This window comes from Mycteria americana, chromosome 6 (genome assembly GCF_035582795.1).
Source record: "Mycteria americana isolate JAX WOST 10 ecotype Jacksonville Zoo and Gardens chromosome 6, USCA_MyAme_1.0, whole genome shotgun sequence".
In the NCBI taxonomy this organism is placed as follows: Eukaryota; Metazoa; Chordata; class Aves; order Ciconiiformes; family Ciconiidae; genus Mycteria; species Mycteria americana.
Window position 1 is genome coordinate 21092525 of NC_134370.1, and position 22790 is coordinate 21115314.

Below are 22790 nucleotides of genomic sequence, written 5' to 3' on the forward strand. Positions count from 1 at the left end.
ATGTCCTTCAAGTAGTTTTATAGTCCTCTAGAAAATCATGGATTCCAACTTGAAAACAGCTGCTCTAGAGTGAAAGGAAGAATATATATTAGGGTTGTCAGTGAAGGGTGATTGATGTAGTGATAAGGCCTAGCATAGGAACTTGGTTAATGCTTGGGAGACTTGAATTTTACACTTCTGTGGAAATATAAAATCTTATGGATTTAAATGAAGCTGTATCAGAGAAGGGGTCAAGAAGTAGAGGTATAAACACCATCTCTTCCTGTGGTGAGAGCCTGAGCTGCTGTGGAGGAAGAGCTATCTTCTGATAGCAGAGGTACTCACAGTTGTAGAGTTACTGGTAACAAAACCTCAGGTAGGAAGAGCCCAACTTCACTTTCACATCCCAGGTTACAAAGGCAGATCAGGAGCTGATATGAGGCAATAGATTTGCAATCCCATGATGCTGCTTTTCAAAGTTAAAGCGTAGTTTATTGCTCTTGAATAGAAGATTTCGGCAAGAGGCTAATCTGAACCATGTCCAAAGGGTCAAAAAGAAATATGTTTGTTATTGGATGCATTAACAAAAATTGTACTTAATTGGTAAAATATTTACTATTTTATTGAATAAAACTGTACTCTTCACATTTAAATTAGACCAATATTAAATCATTTTTAATTCAGTGTTTTCATCAAGAGTAATTTATTTTGATTGAAAGTTTTAATATGACTCACAGTTTAAATTCATTCAAACACATTTTTAATAACTTTAAGATTGTGACAATTTATCCTTAGCAAAGTCATATCATAGACTACATTTCTTTTGGTTACTAAAGTTACAATAAAAGCCTAAATGAATTTTAGAAATATCAATAAGTGTAATTGCTACCAAAACACTACATCTCTTAAAAATTTCATAGCTACAGTTATTGTGGCTGTTAAGCTGCAGCTGTCCACATTGACGTTTTTATGCTGACACCCCCAGGTAATCTTCATTATGGGAAATGCCATGAGAAAATAAAATGTAGTGAATTAAGAAACATATTAAGAATGCTATAGAAATGCTGTCATTTGCTTACATTTATGTCTTGTTTCATGTCAGTTTTACTTTTGAATGCAAATGAATGGATGATATTATGGTATATTTTACCCCTGAGAGAGGCAGGGGAAAATCCTTTAGGATTACTTTAGTCTTCTGAACATCTAGTCTTGTGCTTGGCACCAAATACAGTCCTACAGTCTTAAAGATTGGAAATGACTTTCCTTAACATTAAAACTTTTCAGAGATGGGACTTGAAAAGATTGGTCTGTGTCAGGGGGAAACTACGATGATGTTGTTAAAGCAAGATAATTAGCTAACTGCGGGACTGCAAAGCATCTCTAGAACAAGAGACTGTTTTCAGAACAGGAGCTGGTGTTATCTGCAGTAAACAGGGCAGGCAGGAGAGTACCCGGCTCTTTCCTTTCCTTCTAAAAGCTACTTGCAGTGGTCGGCCTAGTCACCCAAAGCAAGATGAGATCAGTGGAACATGGAAAAGTAAAAGTTAGCTGTACAGAATTCAGCTCATGCTCTCAGTAATTTCAGTTCTTTTCCCTTGCGTGGGTCTTGCCTTTCTCTAGTTACTGTTACTGGAGCCATGTTGCTATGCAGACACGCAGGGGAATAATCTTCTGTTCTGAAAAGGTTAATGTCTAAGGTGAATCATAGCTTGCAAGAATAATGAACAGTAGCAAGGAACATCAGGGTTATGGAGAGTAAGGTAAATAAGTAGGATACTGTCAAGCAGCTAAAAGGCAAGTTTAAGATTCAGTGAAAAGTAGTGTATCATCACTCCCAACTGTCCTTCATACTGACTATTACTAGCTGAACCCAAAGGATTAGGTAATCAGTCTCTAGGATGGTGCTGAAGGTCTCAGACTTGATCCCCATCAACAGGTATGTTATCGTATTTTGTTGTACTCGACAGTGACCATCTTGGTCTAGAAGTGTTCAGAATTGGCACTGGTGGAATCTTAACCTGTGGCCTCCTGCCTGGTGGAATGGCCAGGTCATGGCAGAGCCAGTTTCTTTGAAGACTATGGAATGAGTGAAAATGCACCTGTTGTCAGCTTCTTTTACCTAGGATCACAAAACAAAAGTAACCTTCTATGCAGATTAAATGCATAGGAAATAAACCTTTTCTTTGTTCTCAACAAGAAAACTGCTGCATGGTTTTCTTGTGTTATTCTCAAGATTTTGCAGACGTGGAAACTGCAACTTATAAAGATTTTTTTTTTTTAATGTATTAATCAGAGTTTTCCTTTGCATGTATTAAAATGCAAAGCATAAGTATAACCAAGTAATTTTTGCTGCTTATAATATATCTAGTTAATGTGTTATATTATTGACATCACTAACACAGTATCTGCATAAGGTAATAGCTTGGAGTCAAAATAAACCACAAAATTAGCAGTCTTATGGTCACTATTCCCATAGCATTTGTCAGTATGTATCTGCCTGCTGCTTCAAGGAAGGAATTACTTGTCATGTTATGGGAGATAAGTGCCATGTCTGTGTTTTCTTGTGTATTCTGTATAGTTTGTCGAGGACAGTTGTTTGAATTCTTCAATTGCTGTCAAGTGCTCAGAGGCAAGGCTAGGAAAGCTGCTTCTTTCCAGGTCTGCCAAGTGACATCCAAGCAGATGAGTAGCTGGAAGCTGTGGCTATCAGTGCACAAAGCAGTTGATACAAAGAATCAAAACAAAAAATAAAATTTGCGTAAAAATAAGTGGTTTTTCTCAGATCAGTTTTCATGTGCTAGCTCTCTTTGAAGTATCTGAGTCACTGAATCTCTTGATGTTTCAGAGTTAGAAATTAAAAAAGGATTAAATATTACCTTTCCTGAAAGATACTTTCTTAGAGCATCCTAACTGCTCTTTAAAATGACAAAGTCAAGACACAAATGAAGATATGTTTTGGCTCACTCGCTGACTACACCTTTCATTCTAAGCTCAAGTGTGTAATTGTCTACATCAGTCTTAATTTACTTATGGAGACTTGTGGTACTAACTGCATGTATTTCATCTGTTAGGATGTACCAATTAAATCCACCCATATAGACCGTAAAAAGTTAGATCAGAAAAGTAATGCTGAATGCTTCAATTTAGCAAATTAGCATAATCTATAAGGGATTCTTAGCTGTATAAAATAGAAAACATATTGTGTTTCACAAATGCAAACTATATTAAACACTCAGCTTGGTTCCTGACTGTATTTTAAAAAAAAAAAAAATTATCAAATTGTGCTCATTACTGTTTCGGATGCAGAATTTCTTTCTAGGGTATTGCAATAAGTGGGAAATGGGCTTAGTATCTGAATACATTCTTATATTAAGAAAGATTTAATTGTATGATATATGGCTTTCATACTGCACTTTCAGGCTAAAATTGTTTTTGTGTCAGTGACCATGGACAACATGAAATAGATTTCTCAAAGGTTATGCTTTTATTTTCAAGACACCTTGGTGATACAGTAAAACCTATATTTTCTGATTGTTTAGGCATATTAATGATGTTTAACTGAGGTGCATAAGGAATATATTGACCAAATGGTCAATATGTTACTGTGTAGTTAAGTCAAATATGAGCTACTGCTGTTTCTCCCTCCAAAGTCTGACTTCTGGGGAAAGGGACAAGACCAAGCTGACCAGCTGACTGATCTGGTCTGGTAAATAGTGTTTGTGCTCCCATTGCTTCAGCCATTTAGGTATTTACACTTTTTAAAAGAAAATAATGAAGTTTTAGTGTAGAATATCTTAATACAATGTCTTACGTTAAGTTCACGCTGATGTCTTACATTAAGTTCACATTTTCTAGGTATCTAATAATTGTAAGAGAAATCACAACATTGATCACACTTCTTGCAGAAATTATAGTAGTTATATTAAGCTGAAGTGCCTAAATTCCTGGACAGCTACAAGCTAATCTCAGAAACGTTTCTTCTTGGTTGTTTGTGGATCACTTTTTCTAATGTACACTAGAGGGCAATCTGCTTCTTCCCAGGGGAGTCTGAAGCTCCAGTGTTGACTAGTGGTGATTCATATTGGAATATAGAATTGGAAGCAAACTCTTGCACAAATTATTGCCCTGCTTGAGTTTAATTTGGATTCTTTACCTAGCTTTGTAATCTACAATTGTTTTGATTTTTAGTGTGGTAAGTAGGAGTTTTCTTCCTTGGTTTGAGTCTTGTCATAACCCAGTCAGATAAAATAATCAAGTTCTGACATGTCTCAGTTCCAGTAATGACACAGTCTGAAGCAATGACTGTCAGCATTTGTCAATTTGAGCAATTGTCAATTTGTTGATCTTTTTTCTGGAACTTGGAAGAATAGTTGACCATCTGTGCCTGGTAGCACAACATTGTAGTACTGAACAAAAATAAATGCATTTTTATGCTGTGCCTCTAGAATGTATCATATCTGCCTGCTAGACTCCAGATCATTAATGTTATTTTCCTAAATCGAACATCTAAAACAGACTGCTAGTCTAAGATAGAGATTTCTATTCCTGTGTTAGGATAGATAGATAAAAGTATCTGTGGGGAAAACTTTGACACTTTATATATTTTTAGTACGTTCTTTTTTTACTACTTAACTAGATACATGATTTCATATAATGAAATAATATTTCATTATATAAAATATTATTTCTGATAATAAACATTAGCAACTCATCAGTTTTTAATCAGAAAACTGCAGACTGTCTTTGTCTGTCTTGGTTTTTTTCCCCCTGCGTATGCTGCTTTTTTTCTCCATCATGATTTTTGCTTCTGAAGACTTCCTGACGTAAGAGATAGAAATATATTCCAGTGAAGCTGGTTCTCTAAACCTGTCCAGCATTGTGTTGTCTTAGTTTTTCAGTGCAATTGTTTTTGGCAGTTACTGTAACTTGTGTATATTTGGAGATGGTGGTGTTTATTTTCACTTAATAAAACAGTACCACAGTTCCAAGTTTGTGACTGGTTCCATAAAGGCAGACTGTAAGTATTTTCTCAAAAGATACCGGTGAAAAGCTGATCTAGAAACCTGCCATAATTAGCTTGCTTTCATTAGAAAGGGTATATGATTGTGGTGTTTGTATATGAAGTGTTGAAATTCTTCCCTGTTCTCTTGTTCCTCACCCAAGTTTTTTTAAACAAATTTGCCAGAGATGCAGAAACCTTTAAGTGGAAGTTCCAACAAGTTACACTGAAGTAAGTGGTCAGGAAGACAAGAGAAACTTTACTAATGCTGCCACTGGAGAACACACAGCTTGAGCTTAAGTCTTGTTTTGAGTTTGCAGACCCCGTGGAAGATGATTTTGAAAGACTTAGCAGCAAGAAGAGTCTCTTTTAGTGTTTTCACCTTATTTCATACCAGAGAATGCAGAGTCGTGTCCTTAGCAAGACAGGCATCGTTGGTTCAATTGCCCCCAGAACTGCTTATGTAGTTAAATACAAGGGGAACACTAGACCGTCATTGCTGGTTTGGGTTGGTTTGGGTTTTTTTTCCATTCACTAATGTGTTCAAGACAGAAAACTTGAATCAGGTTTGATTTTTAAATGGTTTTAGCTGATAGGATTTTTTTCTAGTGGAGAAGGCGCTTCTCATAGGAGGCTGGAAGGAGTTGCAGTGCTGTATGTGATGTTGTGCCAGTCATGTCTGCTCTTAACATGACTGAGCTAGATAGCAGCATGGCTGAAGTCTTAAAGATTTGGAGCAATGCTTGAGATGTTTTATAGTGTCTTCTGGTTTGTTTGCCAGGTTGGAAGTGCAAAATGTCAGGGATGGTAGTGGTCTTATGAGCAGTTGTTTGAGAAAAATTTTAACAGTGACTTCTATCCCCCTCCTTTTGGCTAGTTAGGTCAGGATATAAATCAAGATAATGAAACTGTTTAAGTTATGTTTCCATAGCTGATGATATTGTCAACTTTGGGCCAGAAATTAACTAACATTTTTACGATTATGCTTCTTTTTCCTGACATGGATAAAATTGGGCTAGTAGCTTTGAAAACATAAGGCACTCAGCCCATAAGCCTAAAGCGCACTGGATTGTGCATAGCAAGGCTGGAAATAAAATACAGTTTGCCTGTCAACCTCTAGATGCAGTTTATCTTCAAATGCTTGAAAGCAATGCAGAGCTTTACAGAAAAATCAGGATAAATAACTTTAAAAATGAAAAAAAGAAAAGAGAGGAAAATGTGAATTTCCTCATGTTTTTAAATAGTTCAGAAATCCTTTTTCCCAGAATATGGAGTGTGTTTTGGGGAAGGGAGTTGGGGTTTTGGGGGTTTTTTGTTTGTTTTTTGTAGTTTGTTTGGGGGGGGGGGTTGTGGTTTTTTTTTTTTAGAACTCTGTTAATCCATTATCTTGCCATTTTTTTTTTTTGCTGCTACAGAGGCAACCTAAGCTAACAAGAAGCCATTTGTATAATGGGTAAATGGTAAAATGTTACCAGGAGGGAAATGGACTATTCACTCACCTGTAATGTTTGTCATTCAGAAACTGGAGGTGTACTGGAAAGCTGTTGCGTCCTGTTAAGTCCTCCTCCATCCAGTTACAGCAGGACTGTTCTAGAGTGCATTCTCCAGGGTTTCCTCAATGTAGAGTTAAAAGACTGGACAGATGAGCTTTTCAGCATCTCACTCAGGAGGCTGTTTGTCACTTTGTATATTTCAATGCTAGGCGGCTTAACTTACTTTTTTTGGCCTGAATTTTCCATTTGCTTCTTTTCATCCCATCACTACTATTTATAGTTCTCTGGGACCTGAACAATTTTAGTCTTCATATTTTATACTTCAGATACTTCCAGACTATCAGATCTCCTTCTCAATCAGCCTTTTTATGAGATGAAATATGGCTGCTTTCGTGCTGCATCCAGAACAGTAACATAAGGATGTTTTTCATCTGTTCTATAGCTTGCCAGTTTCTGTAGGGATTTTGTCAGTTTATACACCACATTCAGTGTGCCTGCAGTGAATGGCACTTTCATGGGAGAATTCCAGCAAAACCCAAATTGTCAGTGAAGTGCTGTTGATTGGTTAGTACATACCTAGCTAGCAGTAGCATACACTTTACTATTACAGGTAGATGTTTTTGTGTCACTAAAACACAAGTCCATAATTTCCTTGGATGTTGAAGATCCTTTGGTACTTTTTCAAAAGCAAGGGGAACGATGGGACGGGAAAGTAATTCTCTAATCTGCCTAGAATCCAAATAAGATTAGGCTGCAGACCACAAATCACACTGTAATTTCAAAACCTCAAAAAACTCATTCTCTTAATGATGACTGCTTAACAGATTTAGAGTACATCACCCCAAAGATGGTGATGTTTCCAACTGAGTCTTCTGTATAAGATACACAGCTGTGCATTTCTGTAGGTGAAGGAAGTTACTTAAGTATTTGGTTAAATTAGTAGAATACCTTTGGAATATTTAAGCTTTATTGACATTTTTGTGGGGTTTTTTATGGAGGTTTAGGAATTTAAGGTAGTCAGATTTTTTTGTTGTTAACTGTTGATTCCATTATGTTAGTATTTCTGTCTATAGAAAATTGTAACTAAAAGTCTGAAGGCTTATAACTAAATAGTCAGGAGTGCCTGCACCTTTTAGTGTGTCAGATATTTTGAGCGTTTTCTTGCATAATTCTCTCCTCCAAAGGGTTACTATTTAAATCATGACATTGGAGAATGCATTTTTGTTGGGTTTTTACCTGATTGAAAATTCAGTCTAGTTTTCATACAGTATCTTTTCTGTGCAATAATTGAATGTTGACTCCTTGTGTTACTCTAGGAGGTGGCAAAAAGAACGTTTGAAGGACAAAGAACATCAAACGGCTGAGGAACTTTCTGAAGAAAGTGACACTGAATTTGAAGAGGGTTTCAAAGTACCAGGATTTCTCTTCAAAAAGCTTTTTAAGTATGTATTGTGTACTTTATTTTAATTTATGCTGCTGTATGCTGTTAATAATAATAGTAGTAATAGTCATAGTGATTTCTGGATGCCCTTTGCTGTAACTTTTACTTCAGTGAATGATGCCTCAACTTTTACTTCAGTTGTTTCTGTAGGCTTATTTCTTTTAAAAAGGTTCCAGGATCAAATCTCAAAGAAACTAATTTATTACAAGCACAAAATGGAGTTACATGAAAATACAGATGGTAACTGGCTGATGTGAATATTGTGAATGTGTATTAGCTAAACTACGAATTGAGAAGCTCTCCTTGTCTATTTTTATAAATGCGTTCTTTTATTGAGAAGTGCTTGGTTTTAATTCAGGTGTGGAGTGGTAGAATAACTTTACTTTGAAGAATAAGGTGTTGGCAAGTTGTGATAAATGAAAACAAGAAATGTAGGTGTTTCTGTGATTGGGTGGAGTGAGTGAAATTTTCTGCCAGTAAAAAATACAGGCAACTTTTTCTTTAAATAACTACTCAAAGTCTACTCAAAGTAACTACTTATAATTCATATTATAAAATAGTCTTGAACATTTTCCCCAGTAAAATTTTAAAATATGGAGAGTGCTTTCTTAATTCCTTTAGTAGATGGAAAACACTCTACACTCATTCTTTAGTTATTTAATGCTGGATTACAGATTTGGACATGACTGCTTTCCGTTTCAGTTTTTTTGAGACCATGGTGTCCAGTGACACTTTCAAGTTCATCTCAAAAAGCTATTTACAAAAGGCAGCCCAAACAAGCTACCAGCTGGCAAGTTAACTTCATCCATAATCTCTCCCTCAACTTTCATGCATAATAGGCTTGAATTCATTTTTGTTGGCAACATTTTGCACAGCAGGAAAAACATTCCTCTTTCAAAAGCTAACTCTCTAAAATCTTGTAATTAGTGTAGTAGAAAGCCCTGGTTTATAACGGGCATGTGTGGTATCCCTTCCAACAGGACCACTTAGTCTTAACCTCAGAGAAATTATTACTGTTGTCCTGCAGTTCCTCAGAAGGTGAGCACTAGCTCTGAAATGGAATTGAATTAATGACTTGGTTGCCAGGACCATACACAGGCAATATGTGGTCTCCAGTTGTTCATGCAAAGGTACTGCAGAAGTAATCATTCTGAAAACGGATGTGTGGTCTGAGCAACCCGAAGGGAAATGAAATAAAGCAGACAACTAAAAATTAATCTTAGAGATACCAGCCTTACTAATGAAGGGTATCCCTGCAAGCATGAGTCAGTTGGCAAAACTTCTTAAGTGGTTAGAAAGATCAATTGAATTGAATGATTCGCCTGACTCGTAACTTAAATGCTGAAATCTCCAATGTGGGAAGGCCCATAGTCAATAGGCATTAAACTTTGAGTTCTGAGCAAGTTTAGTACAAAGCATGGAAGTATATTGACCCAAGGAGGTGTATAGCAGTATACTGTAAGTGATCTTCCTGCATAGTTGAATTGAATTCCAAAGAAGTTAGCTCACGCTAGAAATAGTAGACCCTTAAATTTGTTCTTTGGTAAGCCTGTTAAAGTGAACAGTCTGTTTCTTCCCTATATACTTGCCTGCTTTGAGGAACATTCAGCAAGAATACCATTGGTGCTGCTGTGGAACTAAATCAAACATAGTGAGCAAGATTGATTTACAAACATTGCCTTATACTGTCTGCACTTAGCCTGAGAGAATGCTCTCTGCATAAACAAGAAACCAGGTTTCTTCATTATTTGCTTTCAGTGTGTGATTTTCCTGATACGTCTGAAATGCAGTTTTGTCTAAGCAACAATGCAGCTCAACTCTGCTAGCTGCTGTGGTGGATGATTGCCCGTGTGAAATACAGTCCAAACATAACTATTTCAGAAGACCAGGCAACATTTTTATTTTACTTCCACAGTATTTTTGGAGTAAAAAACAAAACATAAAAATTGGTGCAATGAAAGCATAAGATTAAAAATATTTTATTATCTCTCCATATAAAGGGGGGGGGATTTTTTTTACTTTAATTTTTGCATAGTTGCAATTACTGCATGTTTATATGATTATACAAAGAAAGCACCTGCACCTTTTCCATTTTCAGATAACCTTGGAGCAGAATTTTTCACAAACTTAATTCTCTACTGTGAAACTTTCTCAGGAGAAGGGGGGAAAGGCAGAAAGATGCTTCTAAATGCAGCTAGCTTTTAAGCACTGGATGTAATCCTAAGAAATAATACAAAATAATATCAGGAAGTTCTTGAATGGTTGTCTTCTGAAGAGACATGCTGGACATTAGTCTGGGGGAGCACCTTCTGACTGGAATTAGGGTTCTCTCCAATTGTTTAATGTTTCCATCAGAAAATGTTTTGTCTTCATAAAATGTAGTAATGGTAGCATCTCAATCCAATTGTAGCTAATCCTGCAAGCCATTTCATAGTTGGTTTTAGATTGCTGCATTTTTAAGGTGAATTAATTTCTAATAGAAGGGGTTTTTTAAGGGCTGCTTGGTATAATGCATTTGAGACACCAGCAGGTAGTATGATGTCTGAACCATTAGATGTGTTCTTTGATCATCTTTTTCCAACTGCTCAAGCCGTTTGTTTGTCTCTGTTTAGCATTGTCTAAATCCATACAGAACTCATCATAAATTGATTTTTAATAGTACTTTGTAGACACTAGTGTCATTAGCTGTCAGTAGTCTTAAATATTATTTGTTCAAAGAATGAAACAGGATTTTGAAATGCATGTAAGACAGTGCCCTAAAATGAACAATCCCTATTTTTAAAAAAAAAAAAAAGTGTTTTGCTTTTTGCTGTGCTCTGCACTCCAGGAATGCATGCCGTCAAGAAAACTACATCAGTAACCTTGTTCTTCCTCTAAGTTACAAGACACAGAACTGCTGAAATGTGCGTTTTATTTTATTTTAATTGTAATTTAAATACACTGTTTCTTCATTTCTTTCTGTTCTGTTTTCAATTTAACTCACACACATGGTGTGTTATTCCTAGTGGTGTCACTATTTCATATCATTATAAAAAAGCATGTCCTAAAGTGATTCTCAGTCCAGCATCTTATCTCCACCTTTTCAGCTTGCCCTTGTAAATCTTGCTTTCTAGTCTACTTCTTTTAATTGGAATGTATTTTACAGTGTTGCTGATACAATTTCCAGGGAATGACTAGGAGTAGAAACTGCCCTGATGCTCTCGCATAATAATGGTCTGCTGCATCCCATTCACTGGAATAGTTTCTATTGTTTTGCCTTCCAAAACATTTTGCCTTGTTGGCTTTTTTCTTCATTGAAAGAGACTAATTGTTATTAAATGAATTTTTGTAAAAAGAAAGCATGCTTTGGCAGATGTGATCAGTTTTCACAGTGGAGTATAAAGTCTGTACCCCTTACAAGTCAAGCTTTTCCTTCAGTTCAAGGTATATGTTCCAAATAATATAATTTACTAGACCCTTACATGTCGTCTTTTCTGGAAAGATAATGCTTTGTTAGAGTAGCTTTCCAAGTTGCTTTTAACACTTAAAATATACATGAAATAAAATACCCTCTAATTACCATGACTATCAGTTTAATTAGAAATGTTTTAGTGTTGCATAAAGAATGAAAGTCACATGTAATGTCTGAGTGCATCAAAAATGTATGACCTAGTAAATACAGCACTCATGTAAAACACACATCCAGCATGTTACTGTAACTAGTATAAGAACCTTGCCAAATGATTAATTCATGAGTACTTTCTGTTATGATCTGTATTATCAAACATTTGCCATCTTCTTTTTCCTTGTTTTAGGTACCAGCAGACAGGTGTTAGGTGGCTGTGGGAATTGCACTGCCAGCAGGCAGGAGGAATTCTGGGAGATGAGATGGGATTGGGCAAGACCATCCAGATAATTGCCTTCTTGGCAGGTCTGAGCTACAGCAAGATCAGGACTCGTGGTTCAAATTACAGGCAAGTGCTCCTCCGCAGACTGTCAGTCTGTGGAGCTCAATTAATATTTCATCAGATGTATTGCTGGTGGAGGAGGGTCCTGTGAATTATTAATGACATTTCAATTACAATATTCCTTTAATTCTTTTAGTGGGGGACATCAAAGGAAAAATTTTACGAGACAGTGGAGCTGTAGGGCAGGAAAAATTAAACATGTAACACTTTTAATGAATTCCAGGCATTGATGCTTCATTTTGCAGATGAGCCGCACTAGATATTTTGGGTCAATACAGTGTCTAAGGTTAGCTTCCACAAATGGATTGTTTACAAACTCAATTACATTAATATCAATAGTTTACACAATATGGAATTTTAAATTAGATGTAATACCTTTAGTTCCATTTATTAAATTTTACATTAAAATATTTGTTCTGGCAAGCCACCAGGTAAGTGCTTTACAGGAAGTAGCAAGCTGATTTGCAATGAAAGTTAGAGTTTCTGATCAGCAGGGAATTATCCATGCAAAAAAAAATAGTAGTAATAGTAAAAACAGTAACTTATAGAGGAATTTCTATCTGCTTTTTTTTGTTGTTGTTGCTTTTCAAAACTATGTTAGTGTGACTGGCCTTTCTTACAAGATCTTTTATGCTTTTTTGTTATTGAACAATGCTTTAGAATTCCTTCTTCATAGGTGAAATTACCGGAAAAGATACTTGTTGGTGTCCTCGGATTTACAAATACACACATGAATAATACTTGATTTTTCTAGTTCTGTTGGCCTGTTTACCTGATGTAAATTACTACATGCAATTAAGCAACTATCACAGTACTATACTAAACAAAAATAATTAACCTTATATAGAGGCATATTTAAATTATGTTCAGCATGTACATGAATTGTAAAATAATGCTTTAAAGAGAAAATATTGCTGTCTTTTCTCCTGTTGCTTCCTACTGTAGCCTTTATATAAAAAACTCCAGGTCCTCCATCACTCAGGCCAGTTGATTTACTTCGATAGGGCTGCCTGATTTAAGGATGCTACTGTACAGATTATTTTGCATAGGTATATTCCCTGCCCCAGTTGGAGGACCTTATGGAAATCCTTCATGAACATCTTTTGACATTGTTACACAGTTACAGCTTAAGACCTAAGATACTGCAGTGAAACTGCAATGAAACTTTGAAAAGGCCAAAATATAAATACACACCTAAGTTGCAGTATTCTTTCTGCGTGTAAGATGTGTTCCGTTTCATTTTTTGGCTGGTGCATGTCAGTAAGTCCATGATGATAGTAATTCCATGGGAGGAAACAAGGTTTAATTTTTTGGTGAAACTTAGTCTGATTTTTCTTGTGTGCTATAAGGCAGAGGGTCTAAACAACTTGAGCTTTGCATAGTCAGTATTTTCCCCATCTGCACTCTGACCTAGGAAGGCAGTAACACCAGCTAGCTAGTTTCAATCTGAAAGCCATGTATTCTAGTACGCAGAAGACCTTCTGGTCAGTCTGGCTGAGAAGCAGGCATTAAGAGCGGACACAGTTGTATTGTCAGCATGTTTAAATGTCTTCGAGCCTAGCTCGTATCTCGTTACCTTGATGTGTAGATGGAGCTAGCATACTGCTGTATGAATCTGTCACTGCAGGCTTTCCCAGCCTCAGCTGGCCTTCTGTAAAATGGAGAGAATACTGTCATTGCTGTGCAGAATTGCAAAGATTGTTGTATTTGGAGGCACTTGAGTATTAAGACAATAGGGTCACTTTTGTTGATATTCAAAACATTCAACTTTATTTTCCATCAGTGACATTTTCTGCAAAAGTATTCTTTAGAATAAGGTGAGTAGAAATTTCCTTTTGTAAATGGCTTCTGATTCCAGTGTTGTTCTGATTTTGAAGGAGCCTGAAGACTAGCTGAAGTAAGGAATGACTTGTTACATGGAGTATAACTATTACAAAAATTAAAATGTTGTCTTGGTTTTAACAGTTATTGAGCCATGCAGCTGGGGAAAGCCAAATGTCATGTGAAACCTGTTGAAGGGCTTGGGGGTCTGCAAGTTTGCTTGTTTCCAAATACATTATTTTGTTTAACAAAGATGTTACCTTTCACTGCAGACTTTGCTTCATTTAATTGAGAGATCCGATGAGAATATCTGCCATAAAGTTTATACACTGATTATTTACTCATCTGTGCTCTTCAAGATACTCAGATATAATCATACACATTAAACATTAAGGCTCATTCTCTACTATGAGTGGCAGAGAGATTTCCATGGTGCTTACATAAATAAAAATCCATTGCCCCAGAAAATTTGTATTGCTCTTGCTGCTCTGTTCTTTTATTTTCCCTAGGATTTAGTTGTCATTTCAGTTTCATTTTGAAGGCATGATTTGCCAGTGCTTGGCAGTAGAGTTGGTTATAATGCAAAGTGTTGTCCTCTGCTGATTTTTTGAGTACTTAAAGATTATAAATATAGTATGACTACAGCTTCCTTTTTCTTGGTAGTAAGTTGTAGGAATAGATCTTATTTGCAATTCTAATCACACCCAATTAAATAAGAACTAATAAAGGATACTTGCTATGAATTTGGGTTTTATAAACCAGAAGCAACAGAAGAAGAAAGAGATTTGGGTATATTGATCATATATGACATTGACCATAAGCTATTAGTACAATGCAACTGTGAAAAGGGGACAGAATGCATGATGACAATATATTTGGGTTAGGAACAGGGCAGTATTAGTATCCTGGTGCAAGGCACCAGTAAGACTTTGGTTTGGAATGTTATTAGTGTCACCTTTGTTCAAGGAAAACAAATATAAATTGGATGGGTGGCAGCTGAGCAAATCTGTTGCAGTGATTAGGAGAATGCAGGATGGCTCCTAAGTGTAGCAAGCAGAATTGCGTGGTTTGTTTAGTTTTGTGAAACAGCACAGACTGGAAGAAGTTAGATGACTCTTTTATATAAATAAAAGCTCTCAAGAGAAGAATAAAGTGCTGGCTAGTGGAAGAGGTTAGAGCCAGACTAGACACAGAAGAGGTTTCACACAACCGAGTGGAGGGGGAGCGGATTTTCTGAAAATTGATCAAAGGAAGTGTGAACTCTTTGTGTAAGCTGAGGGGAAAAAAAAACCTGGATAAACCCAGCATGTGAGCTTGTTTGATACAGACCAGGGGAATAAACAGAGGTAATTTGTTACTACCCATGAAGAATGAGAAACTAATATGTTCTGGGAAAGTTGGCTTTTTTGCTATAGATATTCTTAAAAGCAGTTGGCTTTTTTGCTATAGATATTTTTAAGAGCAGTAGCAGCGGTTATTTGGATTCATAGCATAGTTGAAGCTATTTTTTGCATCTCCAACTTCTAACTTCCCCTTGGATTGCTGGGAGTTATTTTATTAGACTGTGTAAGGTTGATATATAATATTTTTTCATAATGAAACAGATAAGCAACATCCAGGTTGTTATTCTGCATATGTATAAGCTTTTAATAAAGAATATTATTTCTTAATGTCAGCAGTTTCTGAGGGCATTAACAAGTTTTTTTTTTTAAAGCAGGGTATTGCTGTCTGGGAAATCCTTCTTTATTGCTATATGCATGTGATCTTGAGTGTATGCTGTGATCTTTTGAATTGTTTATTTATTACTGCTTGAGTAGTACATAGTTGGCCAGACACAGATCAGTATGTGATAACTGTAGTTATTGCCTTTGTTTGCAAAGTCATTTTGTTCTGTTTTTTAAAGAGCAAATATATTTGAAAAATAACTACTAGTAACCACTACTTAGTATATTTCCTATACGATTGTTGGTATTTGTTTGTGACGGTAATATTTCTTGTTTGGCTGTTGTGTGAGAGATTTTTCTCTTCTTAACCTTAAGAGTAGCTCTGAACTTAATATACAGAAAGACTGTGTTTCAAACATCCTCAGTAATTCTCAGAAACAGTCGTACGATTATGAATAAGAAACTTATGAGACAGTTTAAGCCCAGCTCAGACCTCAACTTCCAGGGATGATATATTCTGATGCTTTAGAGTCATTGTCTTATCTGTAAATTATGGTGATAATAGTACAGTATATTACCAACATGAAGCAGAACACCTGTGTGTAAGTCCATTTGTGAGACTCTAGCTACACATTCTTTTTAATAGAAGTAATAAAATAGTTGCTTGTTAATGATTTCTTTTCTCTTATAGAAACAGCAGTCACCCAAACCTGATTTGTATTACCACAGAAGGAAGTTCCCTTATGCCTTATTGTTTGGAGCTTTTCTATTTCTGTGTTTATCTTGATAGATGTATCCACTAACTGTTCAGTGGATAGGTTCTTATAGCGGTACCCGTTTCATCTTCCTTTGATGGAAAAAACAGACTTCCAGTAAAACAAAGTGCCAATTAATTTCTATAGCTCTCATATTCCACGTGAACTATAAAGTGTGTCATTTTAATATGTGCGTATTTTAATGAGCCACTTTATATACAGTATTTATTTCATGTTAAAGGGTTTTTTTCTCAAATACTTTATTTTAGGTACCAGGGATTGGGTCCAACAGTGATTGTTTGTCCAGCTACTGTGATGCATCAGTGGGTAAAAGAATTCCACACTTGGTGGCCTCCATTTAGGGTTGCCATTCTCCATGAAACTGGTTCTTATACCAACAAAAAGGTAACAGTTGACATCCATTTTGTAATTCCAGAAGGTTCTCTTTTTTCTTTTTTTTTTTATGCTAGCCAAAAAAAAAAATCCCCTGTTACTGAATGTTTCTGTGCAAGCTTGTGCTCTTTCTCTGATTGTTTTAAAAGAACAAAAAGTGCACTGTTGTACATAGATTTGTTAGGAAGCTGGACAAAAAGGGGATGACACGGAGTACATTTGTATTATGATATAGCCTAGTGTTGCCTGAACAAATTAAACACAGTAACAGGTTTCTTGCCTGAGCTTTGCTTGTACTGTAGTCCATACTAGAAGTTCATGACTAGACTGCTTGTATACCAGATACATGCTTCTAGTACTGGTGAATTCTTTCCTCACACTTTCGTGCATCAGTATGTCATTGATCTAATATTTAGTACGTTTTGCTTGCACAGGCAATTTCTCTTCAGTATGTCAGCTGATGTCACCTAGTCTCATTTTGTTTAATGACAGTGTTACTGTGTTGGTTTTCTTTTTTTCAAGCAGTGCCTTTTCTGTCTTTTAATTTTCTTGGCCAGTCTCTTAATATGCATATTCTTATTCCATTTCTTAAGTTGACAAGCCTGACTTGTCTGAAGCTTTAATCCTTGGTACCTTGCAGGAACAAAACAAGGAAAACTTAGATTTTTGTTTTCCCTTGGCCTTGTATTTCAGATACTTAAATGGATTTTCAAGATTCAGCAAAGCATTTTTAAATTTCTCTTTAAGTATTTATTGAATTTCTTGTAATAACATTAAAATGATATGGTGCCTAATTGCACTTGATTAAACGTATTCTGAGGTAATTGATGCAGTTACAGTACATGGCAAAAAAGGAATAGCACAATCTAATGTGCTAATAGCTTCCTGTTGTTCAATTAACTTGGTATGTTTTCAAGCCCTAAAAGTCTGTTGACCTCAATAACATGCTCGCATCTCTTCCTAAATTAAATCGTGTACGCTTATTTTGGGGTATTTGTTAATTAATGCACTTGACAGACTGGCTCTAATTTTTCCATCTGCAGGTATAGTCAGGTTTTCAGGACTTCACCTTCCCGTTGTCTTCCCACAAATGCCTGCACAACAACTTTAAAATTAAGGAATTTGGATACCATATGATCATTTTAGATAGGTTCAGTTCTCTAATTCTGCCCTAATGCCTTATCTTCTGAGAGCTGTAACAGTATGGTTTAAACAAGTGTCACTGGTGATCTGGTCTTCACCTCATGCACATTTTTTCCTAGATGCCTCTTAATCAGAGAAGAGCAAGCTTATGACTAAAGTAAAACAACCAAACAACTAAAAAAAAGCCTTTCCCATTCCAGTTGTCCTTATACCTGCAAGAAAAGTTTACTACTAATTTATTAGCATAAGTAACACTTGTACACTGAAAATAGATCACATAAAATACAGGGTAGGTGATTTACTCCTGCCCAGAATTTATTTTCAATATACATTCTTCCTGTGAATACATTAGTGCTTATCTGATCTTGTGACAATTCCATCTTCTGATAACCTGTGGTATTACAGGAGACTGCTTTTGCATATGTTAACTTCAGAATACTCATCCAGGGACCATTCTGCCCTTATGCTCTGGCATAAGGCATAAACTTAAATAAATTTAAGAAATAAATAAGAAAATAATTGTTAGACTGCGTAAGAACATATGTTTGTTCTTTGAGATTAATTCTACATGGCCAAAAGCCAAGTCGCTGTGCACCCGCGGTCTCAATGTTGCACAGACCTATTTGGAATTAAACTGACAATTCCAGGATTTGCCTGTTGTTCTGTTAGTATACCATGGTTTATCACAAAGCAAATGAGAAGAGTTTTGTGCTGGACAACTAACTTGCCAGTAGACAGGATTGGGAAGCTGAACGTTGTACGTGATTTGGAGTGAGAAAGGTTACTTCAGCCTCTGGGCTAACAGGTTAGAATGGTCTGGACCGGTGGAAGATCATAACTGTCCTCCAAATTATCTGGATATCAGACAGTGGAGATCTTAATGGATTTTGAGGAATGCATTATCCAGCAGGTTGTTTGTGGTAAAACATAGTATTGCAGCTTGTTCTGTACAGGCCTGTGAAAGAGGGACAAATGATTTCTAAGGAACAGAGAAAGATTAATCTTAAAACTAATGAAGGAGAATTTTGGAGGAAAAGAGTTAAGCAATGACAGGTGTCCTATAAGGAGAGATAGTATTTCTTAGCAGAAAGAGACAACAGCTGAAGTTTCATTTGATAAAACTTAAGTTGGTCTTTTAGGTGAGATGGATCTACGTAATGATTACCATAACATGGTCAGGAATCCTGAAATATTAGCAAATGCTAAATCTTTCAGCACTGGTGAAATTATATGCTTTTATGAATAGGTATTTTCTGTTGCACCTTCTGAGGTACCCAAGCATCAATGCAAGATCCTGTCTCCCAGTTCTTTAGACTTGCCCACAGAACTATTTGCTTGACAGTGATGAGTGGAGAAGACATCTGTTCCGATTGTTTTGTCATAAATTGATACTAGGCAATACCTTGCACATCTTTTCAGTTAGTGATGCTTCTTTAGTGTTACAAAAGGACTTCTGAGCAGTGTGGTAAGTGAAAGGCTCACCGATCATTGCCTTGGCATATCCTCTTTTCCCAGTCCACTTTGGTTTTCTTTGCAAGCAACTTCAGGATTTTCCACAATAATAGTATGAAATAACAGCCTGAATTGTGAGCTGACCAGATTGGCTGCAAATCTGGTCAGCCTGTTTCAGATGAGTCATTGAGACATCCTGCTTCGATATCTGTGCTGCGATAGTATTTGTGTAGGTTGTTAGCATATGTGATGCTTCAAAAGAGAGACTACTTCATTCCTTTGCTAAAGTAACAATGGTAGACAATTTTTGGCAGTAAGAGAGAGAAGTGTAAAGTTCCAGTTTCACCCCTTGAAATACGACTAATAGTTTAAAGGCCTTCAGCTATCCACAAGGGAAGGCAGATTGGTATTTTAGATGGTGGAAGGAAGACACAATAGAAAGTTGGATAGGTTTCCAAGACTTTAGAGCTAGTTTAAGGCATTTGGATGAAATCTAAAACTTGCTTTTTTATTATTATTTGTGATCACAGAAGATCATTTGGTGGTTCTATGATGATAAATGTGCTTAAGTTGGAAGCGGTAGGAAGAACCAGATTTAAGTAGTAGTCTCCCCTGTGAAGTCAGCTTTCAGTTTGAACAAGGTACAGCGTTTGTGGCTAAATATGTCCTGTGGTGTTGTCTTATGCTATTAACCTCCTACTGTGGTTTACACTCAAATCTGATGTAGCTTAAAGTGACTCATAAATATCAAGTGCTCTGAGACCTGTAAGGATAAGAGAAAATAAAGAAGTAAAGCTAATGTAGTTTATCATAAATACTGTTTTATTTATGGTATAGCACAGAAAATAAGGGGAAGAAAGCTCTGTAAGTGTAGGAAGAAAAGCTTTCTGTACAAAGAGCTTGGCCTGTTTCAAAAACTTGATGGCACATGAGCATTTGTAAATCACAGAATGTAAGAGGCAACGTGAACTTTGTTATCTTGGTTTAACATATCGCATATGGAAGGAGGCCGTATTTGTTAAGATCAAGGCTGAACTTTTTCTTGATCTTTAGAACAGGTATCACTGAGCTTAACAATTCTTTCTGGTGGTAATCACATACCATTTGTAAAGCCATAATGCCTTACTCTGGTCAAATGCTGCACACATAATGCAGCCCTCGAAAGCAATTGTCAGTTCGTGATGCTTAAACCTGTGGAACCATCTATTTGAAGATGACTTTGCACACTGAAGATTTTAGTCCTTCTATCCTCACAGTAGAGTATGCAATCTACATGTAAAGAAAATAAACTGCAGAGGTTACAGTTATTGGCATGACTGCATATGGAACCTCTATTTTAGCCAAAGGCTCTATTTCTGAGTTAAGGACCAAACTCCAATAAACTTAGTATCATGCCACAAGAAGTAGCGTTCTTGTTAAATATGTAGTAAGTGCTTTAGCTCTTTTTTTATTGCAACTTTTACATTATTAAACATTTGTGATGTGTTCTTTTGAAGCTTCTTCATGGTGCCATTTAGATTGTTTTGTTGGGGGCAGGGAAATAATGAAGAGGTTTCATAGGTCGAATTTATGGATCTCTGGGCTTAATGGTTGGTTATGAGATAGTGATAAGCCTGCTGAAGAATGCATTTTTGATTCACAAGTGATATATGGTTGTGTAAGTGACTAGATATTATCTCTGTAAGTTCACACTTGCCTTAAAGGTATCTGAACGTTTAGAGAATTTCATAGTTATCACTAGTCTAGTTCTTTAAGTTCAGTCTTAACATACACGTTTCTGTTTAAGAAAATCACCATTTTTAATACATAATAATATAGAAGTGTTCAGGTCCTCTTAAAGATTATTAAAAGACTACGTTATGCTAAAAAAGATAAACCTTATTTCTGTAAGCATCAATCAAAAAAATTGTCCTGTTTTTGTAGCTTCAGAAACAAACTTGTAGCTACAGCAAGGTACCAGCAGGAAAAAAACATTTGCTTAGAGGTGTGTCCTTAGAATAAATCATAAATGTTTTAGCCTTAAGAAATAGTGCTTGCCAAAAATCTTCCCGTCTTTGTACATTGCACGTGTCTCAGTGAAGACAAGGCAACACAATCAACTTATCACCCTAAGTTAGGAGAAAATACTATCCCTGAATTGTAAAGGCCTGAAATACTGTCCCGACCAGAACTACAAGATCAGAATTACTCGATCTACTTGCATATTGCTCTATTGATTAGCATCTTTTAAAGGCCAGGGTTCAGGATTTAAATATGCCTGAATCTAACCAAACAGGAATTGTGAATTAAAGAATACATGATAAAATAGCATAAATTCTGAAATGCGACAGCCTCAAAACAGTGTGTATCCAATATTAAATCTGTTATCATTTTTTAAAATATTTAAAATTGTTCCAAGAGCTGCAACTAAAGCGAAGGCAACCTCTGAGAAAGTACCTAATGCAGTAAAATAAGAGTAAGTGTTGTAGTGTGAGTTGATAAAATTGTGGTGTTGTACTTCTTCGTTGTCAGCACAAATCCTCGTTTATTAAAAATTTAGCTTGAAGGAAACTTTAATTAATTACAGGTTCAGTAAATCCTGAGTAGGATTCTGCTGTGGTGTGTTTACAGTGAATGGCCTTCATGTGCCTGTGTTTCACTTCTGTTCTCTCTGCTACCTGACAACGTGATTTATGGCTGTTGTTTTCTACTAGTCCACTGTTTGCCCTCTAGGAGGGATTGGTCTCTTGAGCCTCCATAATAACAGCAGCACTTTCACAAAACATCTTTTAATGACAACAGTGTAGCATTCTGTAAGTCAGGCTAATTGCAGACATACCCTATTAATTGCAAAAACTAGGAGAGGTTACATATTTTACAAGCTCTTAATTTGAAATCGCCTGAGATGATTTGTCTTAAGTGTTTGGGTAGAGATGTCTACAATATTCTGTGATAGGCCATTGCTGAGACTCTAGGACATGGCTGCAGACTATGGGCAATGTACCAGGTAGAATTAAGCTTTGGATGTCCACACCTGCCTAGAAATCCTACTCTGTCGGTAATACAAATTGTTCTAAAGATTACATATTCTCTTGAGAATCATCATGTCAATATTAAATAATGTGTCATGGTTTTATCAGGAGATGATAATTAGAAAGTAGAAGTTCTTGAACAGTTAAACACAGAAGAGCTTTTTGAATCTTGCAGTATGTCTGAGCAAGAAATTTTACAATAAAAGATCATGGACTTTTAACATCATCTGAGTCTTTGAGATGGATTTTTCCCTTTTGTTTTTGTTGGGTTTGTTTTGTTGGTTGGTTTTTTTTTTTTCTTAAAGGCACTTCTAGTAATAAGGGTTTTGTCTTTCCTTCAGCAAATTCTGTGGTTGTTCTACTTTTTTTCCTTTTGCATTGGGTATGTTTGTTTCATCCAGAATTGCCCCCCAGCCCATCATCTTCTGTTTAAGTCTAGATTTATATGTGGAGGATAAATGCAAGAAAGATAAGTCATGAATGCTGTGGAAGGTGATATAGACTGTCCCAGCCCTGCATAATTTACAGCTATAAAGCCTAGTAAAATATTGGGGAAAGGACCTAGCTTACAAGAGAAGCACAAAATTTGAAGATTAATAACAAATATATTAATCCTATTAATGAGAGGTTGGACAGAATTTAGGATTAACCAAATAGATTTTTGTCATTGTTTTTCAGTTTTTCACCTGTTT

At 36.1% G+C, this 22790-nt stretch overlaps 1 protein-coding gene across 8 annotated transcripts in view; it reads left to right on the forward strand.

The window, feature by feature from the left end:
• Positions 1–22790, forward strand: part of ERCC6 (ERCC excision repair 6, chromatin remodeling factor) — a 49623-nt gene that overhangs the window by 10950 nt on the left and 15883 nt on the right. For all 8 annotated transcript variants that reach the window (XM_075504904.1, XM_075504907.1, XM_075504906.1 and 5 more), the window contains 3 exons: positions 7788–7913; positions 11707–11865; positions 16369–16504. In XM_075504904.1, the coding sequence (XP_075361019.1) occupies positions 7788–7913; positions 11707–11865; positions 16369–16504 (421 nt within the window). The remainder of the gene's footprint in view (positions 1–7787; positions 7914–11706; positions 11866–16368; positions 16505–22790) is intronic.